Raw genomic sequence first — 18435 nt, 5'->3', positions numbered from 1 at the left:
GCGTAATTTTTCAAAGATTCCTTGAGTAAATTCATTTCTTTAGAACTTTTTCCAGTAGCTCTATTAGAAATTCCTCCAGGGTTTGTTTTTTATGACGTTCGAGCCAACGGCTGAAAGTATCATAAATAAAAATAATTGAATTGAATAGCATTGTTTTTATTTCTGCAAGAGTCACTTCAATAATTTCTATTTTTCTTGTTTGTGTTATAATCCCTTCAGACAGAGAAAACTCAAATTTCAAAAACTATTTCTAGGAATCTCCGAGCGTATCACCAGGTGTTTTTTGGGAACCCCCTCAGACATTCTTTAGGAGTTTTATTTTATTTTATTTTCTTTTGAGGTTCTTTGAGGAACTCCTTATTAGTTATTTTTAGTGTTATTCTGCAATTGAAGAATATATAAAACAATTCCTGCATCAATTTACAATTTACAGGAAATTTAGAGGACTTTAGGATGATTTTGTCGGAATTGCTGTAATAGTTTCTAAAAGAAGCCTTGTAGAAATTTCGGTGAACCGAAGGAAGCTCTATTAGATGTTTAAACATATTTGTAGAGGAGCCTCTTCTAAACTTTGAATGTTCGAGGGTTCGACTGTTTGGATGTAACGATTGATGGGAGCTCGGCTTTGCAGTCTAAAGTTCTCTAGAACGAACGTTTAGGATACGTAGGAATGAGTCCTAAACGGTCGTTCTAGAGAACTTTAGACTGCAAAACCAAACTCCCACCAATCCTCTTCTAAACTCCATTGAAGAGCTTTAGAAAAAATTGCATTCCTAAAGAAAATTCAGAAACTCTGAAGAAGTCTTTGAAGATGTTTTTGAACGGATCCCTGATCGATTTTTGGGGTGAACCTGATCACTCAATTACCCACGGATATCGACTTTCATGGAAGTTAGCATGCCATTTTAATGTTACGTCATTGGATTGCGAATAGTTAAAATAAAACTGTTACTTCCTTGAAAGTCGATATCCGTGGGTAATTGAGTGATCAGGTTCACCCCACTGATCAACTACACCCCAGTATACGGTATATTGGACAATCTATAGAATCCCTGTAGAAATCTCAAGAAGAACCGAATTTCTAGCAAAATATCCGAAGAAATACCAGGGAAATTCAAGAAGAATTCCCAGGAGGTATTTTTGAAGAACTTCCTGGAGAAACTCCTTGGAAATCCTTGGTGAAATTCCTAGAAAAGTTTATTTCAGATTTTTTTTTTGAAATCAATGAAGATTTCGAAAGATTTTCAGAGAGTATTCTTGGAGTAACCTGTTGACGTATTCCTAACGTAATTCCTGAATTTCTTGAAGAGTCTGTGGCGAAATTCTCAGATTTATCCATAGACGAAATGCTAGAGAAGTTTTGGGCGAAAAACATGGACGAAATACTGAAGGAATATCCTTATTAGCTAAAGCAAGAATCTCTGTTCGAATTCCAACCTGAATTACTAAAAGAAATGATGTAAAAATCTCTGGATGAAAACCTGCAGGATACTTTCCTGCATGAATTTTCATTGGAATCGCTACCCTATAGTAATTCTCAAAAAAAAAAACCTCTGATGGACTTCTTAAAGAAGGAGTTGTATGAATTTCTGAAGCTGCCTCTGGAAGATTTTCATAGGTAAGTACTGGAAGGCTTTATGAAAAAACCCTTGACAAAACTTTTGAATCCCTATAGAATATTTTGAAAGAATCCCTAGAGAAATTTCTTAATGATTTTTTCACGTTTTTTTAAAGAATTTTTAAAGTAATTTCTTACATAGTTTTAGAAGGAATCGATGTCAATCCACCCAAAAGAATTCTTGGAGTAATTTCTGGATAAATTCTTGAGGGAATATTTGGAGGAAGACCTAGAGAAACGTCCAAAAATATCCTCGGAAGGCTTTTTGAAGAACCCAGTAGAATTGGTAGATTTGAGGACTGAAATCCTGAATTAAAATACTTACTGAGATTACTTACTGGAGTCTTGAGATACAAAACAAAACAAAAAACGTAGTCGGCTGTTGGCAATTGTGATCTTTATTCATACAAACAATTTCATGGTAGCACCGGAACTTTTATGAAATTTCTGGAAAAATACTTGAGGATGTTTCTGTGAAAGAAAACATAAGTTAACGTAGCAAAATAAGGTCTGAATTTTGTCCAAATTTTGAAAAGAAATTCTTAGTGCTTTTTCCAGACAAAGAAAAGAGAAAACTGGTATGGTGAGTGGTTTGGTAAAAACCATCTGGGGCAAACCTTTTCCAAAATTTATAAAGTATTCTCATCAGACATTGGCAAAAAATATCTACAATTGTTGTTATTTTATCGATTCAAAAATACACAAAATATCTCTTTTTTTGAAGATTTCTACAACTGACGACTGGGACGTGTGTTTCTGGCGTTGGTAGTCTTCAAAAGTTTAAATTTCTTTTTTAAATCCTCGAAAAAGATTAAATAAGTAACCGAAGCCTTCCGGTTTAATTACAATAACCATTTTGGAGACTGTCAAGGTCGGTAACAACCGTTCTATCGGCTGAAACACCAACAGTTGTAAATCAGAAAAGTAGACAAATTTTGAAGTTTTTCTTATACGAGTTTCTGAATAAAAATCGTTATAAGTTATTGTAGATCTGCAGGAAATCTTTTTAAAAATTGCCTGAAGAAATAACTTTAGTTATTTTGACAGAAGTTTTGCCATAGATGTTTCTCAATTTACAGCCATTAAAAATTCGTTCGACCAAGAAGTCTTCCGGGCGTTTCTAAAAATATCTTACTAGGTAACTGTTTAACTTATCACTCGAGGCAATTGTCTTTCAAAATACATTAAGAATATGTTTGAATAAGCCTAAAATAAAATTCACGAATAAAAGAAAAATCAGAATCTTTTGAAATTTCTTCAAAAAGTTTATGCTCTTCTAGACAAAGTATACAAGTGGTTTCTTGATAACATTTCAATTTTTTTTCAATTACCATCGCAAAATTATGGAATAAACTATGGAAAAGAACATAAAAATATTTCATTGCGATTGGTTGAGTTGTTAATGTTGCAAAAAAAAAGGTCAAAAATTCAAAAATATTTTTTTAAAATTAGATTCTTTCATCGATTATTGGAGTAAAATGATTTGCAACACTCAAATTCAGGATTTCTTTTCCACCAGAAACTAGAAGCATGCTTTGAAAATGGTGGCTACCTTCAATCATCGCTGCCAACAAAGTAAGCTGTGAAAGTGACGCACATTTTTGGCACTACCAACTAGAGGTAGGCTCTTTTGCTACGGGTCCTTATGCGCCTCGTCAGCGAGTGCTACAATACCTGGCGTAATGGCACTTCAAAGAAACCCATCCGCAAATGGCGGGCCCACCCGCCTTCCTGTATCATCTCAGTAGTCTCGGTTCAGTTTCACAATCCGTCTCAACTGGTCTCAATCGTTTGTCGCTCCAGCTGAGGCTGCTGGTTCGCAGAAAGTAACTGACACCCGTTCGAGTAGGCCATGCATGTAACGACTCACACACGCCATCGTTGTTGTTACACACGCTCATGTTACCATGGAGGCAAGCAAGGTAACATGTAAACCAGGCGAGAAGTGCAAAAAGGCGTTTAGCCGGGATTTGTCAGACACATTCTTTTGATAAAGAGCCCACCGTCGCGTCGATATGGAAGTGACTGCGCTTGTATCACTACACACAGTTTGGCGCTTAACCGACGAAAGTGACGAACACCGGCTGAGGCTCTCGGTTCTCGGTTCTCTAAAGTGCTTTCTGTGGGAAAATGGGAACAAAAGTGGCAAAAAATAATCAAGCTTGCTGCGATCGAAAGGATTTTGCTGGTACATGTGAATGAGTGGGACGACGACGACGCTCAATGACAGACAGACACGAGAACACGTACGTCACGCGCGTACGTCATTCACCCGCCGCGGGGATATGGATCTCCGCCAGCCGTCCGCTCATCCATCATCATCCCCATTTGGAGCAACTACAACAACAACAGCTCACGACGTCGTCGGTGATGGCGGCGATGGGTCCCAAAACTCGAGGAGGTGGAAAATTATTGAACGACTTTTGAGACTTGACGAAGCTGTCCATCAAAAGTCGATGCGGTATAGTAGGCGACGAGATGCACCACCAAGAGTAGTGATGGGAAATGTCACGAGACTTCATGGAGAAATGTCATGACATTTTCAGTACTACGATTTTCACTGATAATTTCTATCCAGGAAATCGCCAATTAAAAATGCTGGATAATTATTAAAAGTTAGTGATGCCATTGCTAAACTTTTCCTTCTAAGGGCAGCGAAATCAGCAAAAAACAAAACGAAATTTTCATGACATTTCCCATCCCTGACCGTGTTGAGTGATCAGTCAGTGCAGCAACGATGCGGCGATGACAATGTTGGCTGCTACGATGCGATGTGCTGCAATGTGGATCATGTTGCCGGCCGGCAGGTCGTTGGACCGGACCTGGGGGTCCCTCGAGAGGGGTTTCGCCGTTGCATAATTTAGTGTCGAAGGTGAGAGTGTTTACGGCGGTGGCGTTGGCAGTGGCAGCTCGGAATCCGACGGGTCTCTTGGGCGTGAAGGTGTTTTCTTTGGCTCGACTTCTACTGGAGTGGACGAGGAAATGCGAAACGTGGTCCAGCCAGTAGTAGTGGGTTGCTTTTTTTACGGAAGGGCCGAAGCTGCTTGCGACGACGTGTGGTTGCTATGTAAACAATGCCATCTAGCTGGCGAGTGATGACATCTGGTGCAATAGTGGTTCACGCTAATGGATCGCTTTCAGAAGTAGTTTCAAGATTTGTGTTTATTTTGGTGGTGTCGTTTGAATTCGACATTTAACAGCTTGTTGGAGTTGTTGACATAGGGAAATTATGACATGATTGATATCACGGGTGGAATCGAATGCATAAACATAACAAAGCTTGAAAATCATGTGGTGGAAGGTTTCCTAAATCTGACAATTCTCTGAAGGCAAATGTTTACGGGTCAAGATATGTATTTTCTGAATTTGTAGGACTCAATTTCAAACATATATCAATTATTTTCCATCGCACAGCATTGTCAAAATGTTTCTAATTGAAAATGTTGAGCAGCTACGCTGAACATTATTGATTCCATGGATTATTATATTTTTATTATAGTGACTGTCAGTTCGTGCTGGTTCGTCTCTCAACTTTTTTTCATGGAAGCATTTTTGAAGTATACATTATAAAAAACTGCAGGAATTCATGAAGAAATAACTTTAGCAGTTCGTTAGGAAATGTCTGTAGCAGATTTTGGAGGAATGTCTAGAGAATCCCATCAGGCATTCCTGGAGGCATTCTTAGAGAAATCTTTGGATCCATCTTAGAATCCCTCCTCAAATGCCTCATATGACTCCTCTAAAAAAAAAAACTTTTTGGGATTTTGTTTTACTTTCTGGAGTTTATGTCACCGTCGAATCTTATATACAGTATTGCAACCACACTGGTGGTGATCGATTGATGCATATATGTCTGACGGTGGCTGAAGTTGAGTAGGCCGAAACGATATGTATTATCGAGCTTTAGGGTCTGTGTCAATTGGGAAATTAAAATTAGTTTTTACTTAAATTTTACAGTTCGACACTTAAACTTGACAGTTCTCCTAAGAAAATAATTACCGAACTGTCAAATTTAAGGGAAAATTAATTTTAATTTCTCAATTGACACAGACCCTTAGTGTGTGTTTTCACCGAATATCATCAACAATCGTAATATATACGTTTTGAGATTGCTTCAGAGGTTTCTCCCAGAATTCTTTTGCATATTCTTCCAGTGATTCTCCAGATTTCTTCAAAGGATTCCTATTGAAATTCTTCTTAGAATTCCTCCAAAGATTCCTTTACCAATTTCTCTTAGAATATCAGTAGATATCCCTACTTAATTCCTGACGGATGCTACCCGAAATTTCCGAACAAATTCCAGCAGTATTTCTGGGTGATTCCCAGAAGAATTCCTGAGGAAATCTTCATCGCATTTGCAACAGGAATAACTGGACAAATTCTTGGAAAATTTCTGAGGTAATCTTTGCAGAAATCCCTGAAGGAATCACAGCGAGAGCTTTCGGGGGAATCTCAGCTATAATCACTAGCGTAGGCAACTTTTTCTCGTTGGTTACTTGTCCTATGCAAACACGAGAATCAGAAGGATGCAAGATGGCACACTTCCTCCACTTTTATCCCGCTATTTCTCGTGTTTATCAAAGAGAAGGAGTGATAAAAATAGACAGTAATTGCATAAGATATCGCAACAACAATTTCTGCAGTAGCCCGGGTAGTGACAAAGAACAAACCAAGAACAAATATTGACATCATATCTCATTTTATCATTCTTATGTTATTTATAAATAACTCGCTAACTCGCTAAGAACATGAAATATTATCATTGCAAAATTAGTTATTTCTGGATTATTATTCAATAACAATAAATATCAGAATAATAACAAAATATGCAACCATAGCAAAATATCATCCCAATGGCATATTTTGCGATCATAACTTGTTTTGTTGTTAATAGGTTATTTAGTATTTATTTTATTTTAAATAGAACATTGATGAAAAGAAAATTTTATTATTGGTTTATTAGGAATTAGGGCTAAATGAACAAAAAACAATAACTCACTTTTTTCCAGAAAAAAGTAAATAATAAAATAACTAATTTTGTTATTAAAAGATCAAACCAAGGACAAAACATTCCTGAACTTACAATACAGTTTATTTTTTCAATCATTAGAACAAAATTTACATTTATGATGATCTTTTTTTAAATAACTTGTTTTTTACCTACTTTATTCTCAATAACTCGATAATAACTTGTTCAGTTATTCTACATTTTGAAATATATTGTCCTTGGTTTGTTCTTATAAAGATGAAGTTAGTTATTATTCAGTTATTTTCCGGTACAAAGTCGGTTAATATTTTTGTTCTTTTAGCTCTTATTCCCAACAAACCAATTACAAATTTTGCCATTCAGTTCTTCATGTTCAATGGCAAAATTTGATCTTCGTTAGTTATTTTCTTGTACCCGGAATCCTAGGGTCCATCAAGGAATATCTCCAAAATTCCTCCCGTTATTCTTCCAGGTAATACTCCAAAGAATCCACTAGAAAATATCTTTGAGATAGGGTGTGACAGGAACAAAAAAAAATAGAGTAAGGGACAGGGATGGGCCAGGGATTGAACCGAGGAACTTATGCTTACGAATCAGAAGCGATAGCCTTTAGAGCACCAAGCCCGTCTGACAAATGTCCTGAGACTTGTTAAACATTTTAGAGGTTAGTGGTCTAATGAAAAATTTGAGTTTCTGTCGACTGCAACAATTTCCAACAATGACGCAACGTACTGTCATTTCTTGAGTTCTGACTAGAATATGGTTTGGATGCCTTCCATCATTCCTCTTCAATTATTACACCCATCACCAAAACGTTCCTCAACTGCCATGCCACAGGCAAGAAGAGACCTTCTCTTCTTTACCAAACACCAAACGATTACTCTTAAAGTTTCAAATCCGGAGCTTTCCGGCACCATACCAGTTGCAGCCGAAGCTCCGAATGTGTATTTCATAACCCACTCATCTGTCTGTCCAACTCTCCATCGTCAGACGGTCCTCGGTCGGTACCTATTTTGTATTTTGCACCTCCAACGCTAGTTCTCAAAAAGGGTTTCGTATAAACCGCAAAGCCAGACCCACCCTCCCTTCGGAACCCCTTCGTCGTTTTGGTGCTCTGACTTTCGATTTCCAGGTTGAATCTACCGGTGACGGTGGCTGGCTGGTTGACCGGGGAAGAAGTCAGGTCCATCCTGGTCATCCTTCCCGACCGACAGACCACCGGTTGGAGTTACATTCAGCATTTTGAAGACGCATCCGAGACTCGGAACGACTGGACCTGGACACGAGAGGATATAAATTAGAGCAAATTGCTTTCGTATGTGCTTCAAATGCTGACGAGGGCTGATCCGATCTGATCATCATCGTCTCTCACTCTCTGTGTCGGAACGTTCGGAATTGGCATTGGACATTCATCCTGATGGCACATGCGTCCAATGGAAACTGATTCAAGTCTTTAATTTAATTTAATCTAATTGATGGCGGCTGGCCGGCAGGCTGGCGGTAGGACACTGTGTCTGATCCAGAGTGCTGGAAATGTTGATTTCGTTCCGAGTTAGGATTGCTGGTGCTTATGCACTAATAATTTGTTCGATAATTTGATGGACATGTAAATGCAATACTGTTAATTTAGATTTTGCGGTTTACCGGTAATGTGTCGATTGGCCTCTCGTTGGTTTGCACGGACACGGTTCGGTTGCGGTCGGGCCCTAGCTCAACATCCGATGTTGAGATGGTGATGATTTTGTGGTTAAACAATTCCTCCGTCATTGTGGTTCCTCCCCGGCAGCAGGCTCCCACTCTAACAAGAATACATATATGCTAAAATTAAAGCCTCCCATTCCGTGTATATGGTGCAGCTGTCTTCATAAATCTGCAAACTCTTGCAACACTCCCACCCTGATCCGATTAGGTTCTCGACGAGGAGTCTGGCATTCAAAAGCTTGTTGCACAGTGGTCCAATTTTGAAAATACCTGGCAAAGTAACCAAATCTTAGTAGTCGACTAGTTTTCAAACAGTTTGGTTAAATGAATATGGTGTTGATTTTTTGACAGTTGTTGGAATAGTTCCACTGTCAATCAAAAGTATGTAATAAATTGAGTTTTTGACAACTTTTATAAAAAAAATTGGTCCACTGTGTGTCACCCGTGTTCCATAACTTATCTGCTCAACTCCGGAAGCCGACAATAATTACCGACCGCAATAAAAGGTGCAACTTTATCCTGTAAATCAGAACCATTGGAACGAATTGCATTGGTTATGGTACCTGGTAGAAGTCAGTGAAAACAGTGGAAGAGAAACCGACATGCCGGCTGAACCCCCCGAGATAATAGCATCAAAATTCCTCTTCGAATAAATCGAATATTTGGAGTAAATTTTAACACCCCGACTGGACTTTGTGTGGACTGGACACAGTCAGTCGTCGATTGCGCGCCAACAACCACACTGCTATGCACACCTTGTTCCCCCTCTGGTCGAACTCTCGACACCCGGCTCCTCGGCTTGTCCACCAAACATCCAGCCGAATTGCACAAAGTAGGTATCGAAAAGCATGACACCACCCGGCATGCCCGACCCGGCTCGGTATCACCGGCGGTTACAGGCAAATTCTCTTCGTTCGATCAGGTGGAGAAAGGTATCTGGTCTGCAGCTGCAGCTGCAGTTGGTGTTTGCATGCAGTTTTGTGCATCTCAGTAGGCAGCTCACCTAACACGGAGAATGTGAAGAGCTTGGACAGAACAGCGTCCAGCCTGCTGCGCTGTGGTTTTTTGGAAAAGATGGAGCTAGCACTAACTATCGTCATCGATGAATAAGCGAAGAGGGGTCGCTCCCGGTTGGATGGATAATAGTCACGGTTTTCTCCGTTTCAGTCCTTGAATTGATGAGGGAGGTGGTTTTCCTTTGACCGGGCTATCGAACACGTGAATGTGGTTTTGGTTTTATTCACAAAAAATAACCGTGAGTGACGAGTGACGTAATCTCCATGGATATGTTGAACGATAAACACAGTTGGCAAAAAGTGTCCAAGAGAAATTTTTGAAGCATTTTTTTTAAGAATCCGTCTATAAAGCCCAGTAGAAATTCCTGTATTTTTTTTTTTGATATCCATAACAAAAGTCTTTTAAGAATTCCTCCAGGATTATTCTAGAGAATTTGATATGCGTTTGAAAACGTATGGAGAAAATGTGACACAATTCACAAATTTGCGGATAATATTTGATAACAGAAAAAGTCAACACTAACTTCCTTGAAATGTTTTGTAAAAATGTCTCAGCTTTCCAATGGTGTCAGAATTTAAAGAATAGGTGATTGCGAACATTGTCAAAAACAAGTTTATCCATACAGAATTAAAATGTTAATCAATTTCAATTTGTTTCGATAGGGTTATTGATGAAACGTTGGAGTTGTAATAGTTTAAATAACAACAATTTTGTTTTGAGTTTTGTAAAATTCATTGATTTTCAAATTTGATTTGAAAGAGCATTGTTTGCCTTTCTCGTACATCGAAGTGTACTGAAAGGCTATATGTTCACTCAAAAAACGAATTTTCAATAGAAGGCTCGGAGGGCCAAGTCACATATACCAATCAACTCAGTTCGACGAATTGAGATGATGTCTGTATGTGTGTATGTATGTATGTCTGTGCGCAAGAAAAGTTTACTCACTTTTAAGGCACTTCCCATTGGCCGATTTTTCGGATTATAGCTCGAATCGAACCGGAATTTCACCGCATTGTTTGCTATTGAAAATGGTCTGGATCGGTCAAGGCGTTCCGGAGTTATGATCCGGACCAGCATCGGTATAACTGGCCGTATACAACACTGAACCAAGCCCCATCATGCGACACATCAAACTGCGGTGATTTTTGTTACCTTTAGCATGGATGACGAATTTTGTGCAGAAATCAACACTGGAGAACTAAAATTCCACGATGTCAGCTCAAAATTCAAGAGGGCAGCCGAATATTCAAGATGGCGGCTCTTTAAAAGAGTTTTAGGCTTTAAAATCAAGCAATATGGGTATATTTGGTATGAGGAAGATGTCCGGAGTTCAATAATGGCGACCAGAATATCCAAGATGGCGATCGAAAACCGAATATGGCGGCTCAACGATCAAGATGGCGGCTGTTTAATGGAGCTTTAGTCTCAAAATTCATTAAATTCAATCTGGGTATATTTGGTATGGGGAAAACAACCGGAGTTCAAAAATGGCGACCAGAATTTCCACGGACTTAAATCCAAAATCGCGGCTTTTTCAAGAGTTTAAGGCTCAAATATCAAGAACCAGAAAAACGATATGAATTGTGGTGCCATGAAATGGATATCTGTTAAACGTATGAAAGTGCGATATTCATCAACATGTCACTTAAGTTTTGTTGAAATGGGGTTTCGAAGGCACGAGAAAGGCGCGATCACCACTAGGTGGATTAATTAGGGTTTTCTGTGTAGGTGCACTAACGGTTTCCCCTAGAATGCAGCTAAGAATGCTGGCCAGAACCCCGTGTTGATACTGCTAGAAATGTACATACTCTAGGCATCTTTGAACACGTTTCTGGATAAATGACTGAAGAATTTAGTACTGAAATCCCCAGAGGTTTCTGAGGGAAAATCGGGACGATTTACTGGAAGAATTCCTAAATGACTTCTTCGACGAATTCCTGAATTACTCCTGGAATTTTTGGGAGCATTCCTGAACGCATTTGATTTTTCGAAAAAAAAAAAATCCCTTATTCCCAAAAAAAAATCCTTGAATGATTCAGGGAGGAATTCCAGGAATAATTCCTGGATGAAATCATGTGAAATCTCTGGAAAACTCCTGAAAGAACACCTGGAGAATTCAAAAAGAGCCTAGAAGAATTCCAGAAGCAACTTCTAGAATGGTCCTGGTGAGTAAGCAGAATTTCCTGGTTGACTTTCTGGAAGAATTCCTGTAGTAATTCCAGAAAAGTGCCTGTAGAATGTCCAGGAAGAACTCCTCAGGAAGAGTTCCTGCAGAAATTCCAGGAAGAACTACTGGAGGAAGAATTTCTAGGAGAAATCTTATAGAGATTTCTGAAGAAATAAATACCTGGCAGAACTTCTGAAATAATCCCTTAAGAAATTCGTGAAGGCTTTACGTAGAACTTCCTGGGGAAATTTCGAAAAGAACTCCTGATGATACTTTTATAAAGATACAGGGGATAGACAAAATGATCAGGACTGGCAAAATTGTCACTTTTCAAAAAATAGTCAACTATCTGTAACTTTTTGAAAAGTGCATCAAAAATTCTCAATTTTTTACTGCACGTTTAGGTACCAAAATGAAGTTCAAAAAATCCGAAAAAAAATCAAAAAGGCTCAGGAAAAAAGTGCTCTTTCGTACAAAATCAAAAAATCACTACATTTTTCAAAATTCAAAATCCCAATTCTCGAATAAACTCATGGATGAATTCCCGAAGGATTTTCAAAGAGAAATTCTTGAGGAATTCCGGGAGAAATTCCTGAAGAAATTTCCAGATGATTTTGTTTTAGGAGAAATTTCTGGGAAATTCACGGGCGAGTTTAAGGAGAGTTCGCGGATGAATTTATTGAATTCGGGAAAAAATTCCCAGTTTAATTTTTGGGAAAATTCGCTGAAGAATTTCTGGAGAAATTCCTGACAGAATTTCCGGAGAAATTCCTGGAAGAATTTCTGGAAAATTCCTGGAAGAATTTCTGGAAAAATTCTCGGATGAATTCCTGGAGGAATTCTCGGAGAAATTGCTAGATGATTTTCTGCAGGAATTTTTGGATGACACAGTGGAGAAAGTCGGATGAATTCCTTTCTTGAAAAACTGAAAAACTTTCCGCAAGAATTCCTGAAGAAACTCCAAATTCCTGAAGAAGTTATCGGAGGAATTTATGGAGAACTTCTCGGATAAATCCTCTGGAGAAATTCTCGAATGATTTTTTGGAGAAATTCCTTGAGGAACTTCTGGTGAAATTTCCAGATGCATTTCTATATATATTCCTGAAAATAAATCTCGAATAAATCCATGGAGAAATTCCCGGTGGAATTTCTGGTGAAACACCCAGATCAAATCCAGGAGAAATTCTCGGAAAAACTTTGGAAGTAATTCTTGGAGCATTTGTGAATGAATTCATAGAGTAATTCTCGAATAAACTCATGGATGAGTTCCCGAAGGATTTTCTAGAGAAATTCACGGGGGAATCCTGTGGCGATTCCTAGAGAAATCTTTGGAAGAATTTCTTGAGAAATTCCTGGAGAAATTCATTGATAAATTCCTAAAGAAATTTCCAGATGATTTTGTTTTTGGAGAAATTTCTGGGAAATTCACGGACGAGTTTCAGGAGAATTCACGGATAAATTTATGGAATTTGGGGAAAACTTCCCAATTTAATTTCTGGGAAAATTCGCTGAAGAGTTTCTGGAGAAATTCCTGGAAGAATTTCTGGAGAAATTCCTGGAAAAAATCCTGGAAGAATTCCTGAAGAAATTATCGGATGAATTCCTGGAGAAATTCTCGGTGATATTGCTAGATGAATTTCGGTAGGAATTTTTGGATGAAATTCTGGAGAAATTTCTTAGGAATTCCCGGAGAAATTTCATGATGAATTTCTGGAGAAATTCGCAGATAAAATTATGGAGAAATTCCCAGGTGAATTTCTGGGGAAATTCTCGGAAGAACTACTGGGGAAATTTCCTCAGAAGTTTTAAAATTCGTAGAAAAATTCTCAGTTGAATTACTAGAGAATTTCGCTGTGGAATTTCTGGAGGAATTCTCGGATGAATTCCTGAAGGAAGTCTCGGAGGAATTCGTAGAGACAATCCCGGTCGAATTCCTGGAGAATTTCCCGGAGGAACACCTGGAGAAATGTTGGAGGATTTCCTAAAGGAATTCCCGGATAAATTCCAAAATTAATTTCTGGAAGAATTTTCGGATGAATTTCTGAAGAAACTTTCTGAGGAACTTCTGGAGAGATTTTATGATTTTTGAATTTCATATACTCTGGAGAAATTTCTGAAGAAATTCTCAGAAGAATTTATGAAGAACTTCCCAATGGAATTTCTGGAGAATTTCCTGAAAGAAATTCTGGATAAATTGCCGTAGGAGTTCCTGGACTAATTTCCGGCGAAATTTCTAGAGAATATGCCGGAGGATCTCCTCATCTCCAGGAGATTCCCTGAAGAACTTCTGGTGAAATTCGAGTGGCAATTTCTGGAGAAATTCTCGTAGAAATTTCTGGAGGAATCCCAGGCAAATATCTTGGAATTTTTTCTGTTGCAACTCTTGAAGACATCTCCGGGAGATTTGGTGAATAATTTTGTAAATGTATTTATGTTGGAATTTCTGAAGGAATTCTTGAAAAAAATTTGTGTAGAAATTTCCTAGAGCAATTTTTGTAAGAAGCATGGTGTAACTTTTTAAGGAATTGCTAGAGAAATTTCCGATGACATTTAGAAAATTGACTTGATTTCATTCGATTTATGCAGTGTTGATGGAATGCATTATGCATCATTGTTGTAAATAACCTTTGAATTCGTGTGACACGTTTCACAAATTCTCAAATAATCTCATTTTACAGCGGATATTGGACAAAATGAGAAACTTAATGTGATCAAAAGTGGAAAACATTTACTAAACTAAGTTCTCGGACATTGCTACATGAACTTTTTGACATTTTCAGTGTTTCCCCTTACCTTTTTTGGATTTTGGTTTGATATATTTGAATATTTTTGACATATTCAGAGGAAAATGGCCAAAATGAGACACTTGCCGATGTTTTTCAGGAAAGGGGTTGGCACCATTCGATTCCCCGAAGTTTTTTGCATAGGAATGAGTACCTGTCGTTTGTTTAGCGGCCGTAACTGAATTGCGTCCGTTGTTGTCGCTCGAATTTGTACACTGTGCGTTGGTTTGAACGATAACTCATGCAAACCAACGGGATTTATTTTTTAATTTGAACTTCGAGTAAACCTGTGGGCATCAACACATACCCTGCTAGTAACCTGATTTGCTGTTATGTTTAGATTTTGCGTTCAGTTTCACCTCAGTTCCCATGAGGAGACCATTTTAAGTTTGAACGATGTGCATATTAGCGGGGGTCAAAAAAAATGTGTTATAAAATAGTTGAAGGATTTTAAAGTGTAAGATTTCAATAGCTGATTAATATGAACTATTTTATAACGTAACACAATTTAAATTCACAGCATGTACCAAAATTCAACATACCTGACAGTTATAGTTAGACAAAACATTAGACAAATAACGACACAAGTATTGTAAGTCACACAAACCAAACATTCCCACTTATAACTAATTCAAATAAATAATAAATTTAAATTTAAGTTTCCCCTGAGGAAGACGCCCACCAAGCGTCGAAACGTTGGGATAACAACAAACGTCGTTAGTTTATTAAAGACTGCGTAGCCGAAAAACTTGAAATTAACCCTACAGTCGTTCAATTACCAGTTCTTACTAAATATTTAATCACGTTTTAATCTGTGTGACCAATGTTGATAATTTCCTTAACAATATTGTATGTATCAATAAAGGAAACGTTGTTCCACACTGATATAAATTTAAATTTATTTAAATATTCATTTTATCAGCAAATTTGAGTGGAATATGTAGGGCATACAGCTGTGAATGTCGCCATCAAACAAGCCGATTACAAAAGTTGAACTAGTGTTTCCCACTATCTATTGTGTTGTAACGGTACATCTATGGACCAGCTTCAAATTTCGTTTAATCAAATCGCCAAACCAGAAAAAAAGGCTAAATCAACCATTCCACCCGCCATTCGAGCTTTGAAATTGAATATCCATGCATTCGGTGCCAAAGCAACGCGTCCTCCTAAACGTCACCCACAAAACGAGGAATGACCCAATCCACCCGAAACTAGTTTTGCGCATTGAAATTCTGCGGTTACGCTATGTATGGTTTGGTTACGCTACTTTTTTCTCCACCATGAGAGTTTCCCATTGTTCATTTTTCTATTACCGTGTGGTAGGGGGAAGTCTACCGATATGCACCTATTAAGCTTCTGTAGTCGTATGGTTGATGTGGTAGGAGCTGTAAACCGGTTAAGGTGGCCCACACTTACATTAAAAACAAAAATTTCGAAAAATACCAAGTCTTACCTCCTAAATCAGTTGTTTTGAACTCCCATAAGCAACGTTCAAAATTTGAGCAAAATCGGTCTAGCCTAAGGGGGCGCTCAAAAGACTTGAAGTTTTTATGGGAAAACGTGGCCAAATGTATGCAGAAATCTTAAGTTTTCGATTTTTGCCGGTAGGTGACACTGTAAGTATTCAACAATGAAACCCTTTGGTATTATTGCAGGTGACTATATGCCAAACAACTTTGTCGAAGACCGCAAAGTGATCCGACGCCTGGTAATAAAGTTATACCCTAGGTAAAGCGAGGATAAACTTTATTGTTGTTTTCCCAGTACAAGTTTTTTGGCATATAGTCATCTACAAGAATACCAAAGGGTTTAATCATTAAACGCTCACAGCGCCACCTAGCGGCAAAAATCGAAAACTTGAGATTTCTGCATACATTTGGCCACGTTTTCCCATAAAAACTTCAAGTCTGATGAGCGCCCCCTTAGGCTAGACCGATTTTGCTCAAATTTTGAACGTTGCTTCTGGCAGTTCAAAACAAATAATTTTGAAGGTAGGACTTGATATTTATCGAAGTTTTTGTTTTTTATATAAGTGTGGGCCACCCTAACGCCGGTGTTCAGTAAAACCATGTCTTGGTGCAATTCCCGGTCGGTTCAGGATCTTTTTATAGTGGAATTTTACTTGATTTTCTTGGGTATTGAATACCTTTGTGCTTCCCAAACATGCGAATGGAAAATTGTTAAATGGCGAAGTGAGTTTGCAGTTAATAACTAAAAACTCAGACACATCTGAGAAACAACTACATCTTATATACAGGGGATAGACAAAATTATCGGGACAGGCAAAATTTTCACTTTTCAAAAAATGTTCAACTAGCTGTAATTTTTCGAAAAGTGCATCGAATATTCTCAAATTTTTACTGTAAGTTCATCAACTATTTATGTATCAGTGGTACAAATTTGGGAAAGATCGGGCCATTTTCTACGAAGTTATAAGGATTCTTGAAAAAGGTAAAATTATCCGAAAGCTAACTTTGAGCTGCTATATCTCCGGATTTAAAGAACCGATTGCAATGAAATTTTGACCATTCATGACTTATATAATGAACTCTGGAAAACATTTGACTTAACTTGAAATTTTTGCTAAGAGAAAAAGTTATAGCGATTTTATTTTTCTCACGATTTTTTAGCAAATTGGTGTAATTTTAATATGTAAACCATTACTTTTTCAATTTATTGGCGGCTATGTTGTTTCTTTCCTTCAAAACATATTTATATATAAGTCAATTAGAGGGAAATTAAATGAACTATAAATTGCATCTTGAATTTTGAAACGATGTTGAAGTTTTGGATAATTTGGCGTTTTATTAGAAAAATAATCTAATCGTTATAATTTTCTTCCGTTTTAAGAGTTTTAAGTTGCGTCAACGGTTTTTTATAGCTCATTATATAAGTCATAAATGGTCAAAATTTCATTGCATTTAGTTAATTGAATCCGGAGATATGACAGCTCAAAGTTGGCTATCGGATCATTTTGTCTATCCCCTGTATATGTCCATTTACTTGGATTCTGACCATTTTTCCTCATTGGTTCGTTCTGAACCCATCTCCCCTAACTTCAATGGACCAAACACACCACGAACGGTGCGACAGAGGTAAAGAGCTCTAGTTCCATTCTGCAAAGGGATCCAATTAAAAAAGCGAATGTTGGTGTTTTTGATCATCTGCCAGAAACAAATATGAGATGGCGCGCGCGCGACATCACATCGAATGGTGGCGGGTTTACAGGTGGCAGCAGCCGTGCACAGCCTGCTTTGATTCCGACGTCGTCAACCGACGACGACGACGACGACGTCAATTGACAGCAGTTTTAATTAATTTTCGATACCCCCGAAATTGAAACTCCTCCGGTCTCCGGTCACCGGTCTCCGGAGTTCCATCGGAGTGGCGGATGTCGTCGCATTTGACTGCTAAGGTCTATTGTTTGTTTACTTGGCTTGCTTTGATGGGTGGCAGCTACCGAATGGAACTTGAACCCTTTCGTCGTAGGTAGTTGGCGACGACACCATCCTCGTTCCGACGTAGGTGGTCCGTTCCGTGTGGCGGCGGCAGCGGTCTCTGAGATTCTGTTGTTTGTATAACATATCTATTAAATAATTTATCAAAAGAAGCTTCAATTTCCCGTTCTCTCGGTGGCCAGCGTTGGTTGGTTCTGCCGTCATCGCTCGAGTTGACGATGACGTCGAGTGCTGAAGAGAACTCGACTCGACTCAACTCGAACGACCGTCGAAGGTAGAAAGACGACACCCGATGTGGATAGGGTTCACTTCACAGTCAGTCAAGTCGGTGTGCGGTGTGGTGTTTGGAGAAATATGATCTTATTCAATGTTTATTCTGAACACACACAGTAGTAGTGTGTCCTCATCTAGACTGTCTACTAGTAGTGATAGGTGGTCACCACCTTTATCGCCTTGATTGCCTTGCGAATTGGAGGATGGAATTGTGCTTACCTAGATTTCCGCTCGGAATGTATACGTTGCCCGATGGCGTTCGCACCAGACAGGACGGTTCAAAATCGACGCCTAGCTCCGTAGGGTTACCGGTGACGCGTCCATTCATCCGATTCATTGTTGGATTACGCGGTGGTACATCTGGTGGAGCTGAAGGCGGAACTCCGTCCAGGAGGCAGCCTGTCAAAGGGGGGAGGGGAGAGAAGAAAGAC

The 18435-nt window shown here is 38.5% G+C and overlaps 1 protein-coding gene across 11 annotated transcripts in view; it reads right to left on the bottom strand.

Moving 5' to 3' along the window:
* The window catches only part of LOC109425970 (teneurin-m), a 649264-nt gene that overhangs the window by 339267 nt on the left and 291562 nt on the right, over nt 1-18435 (bottom strand). For all 11 annotated transcript variants that reach the window (XM_062856604.1, XM_062856606.1, XM_029876005.2 and 8 more), the window contains one exon: nt 18224-18403. In XM_062856604.1, coding sequence (XP_062712588.1) covers nt 18224-18403 — 180 coding nt within the window. The remainder of the gene's footprint in view (nt 1-18223; nt 18404-18435) is intronic.

Source organism: Aedes albopictus, chromosome 3 (genome assembly GCF_035046485.1).
Source record: "Aedes albopictus strain Foshan chromosome 3, AalbF5, whole genome shotgun sequence".
NCBI classification, from domain to species: Eukaryota; Metazoa; Arthropoda; class Insecta; order Diptera; family Culicidae; genus Aedes; species Aedes albopictus.
This window is presented reverse-complemented; position numbering and strand designations above follow the sequence as displayed.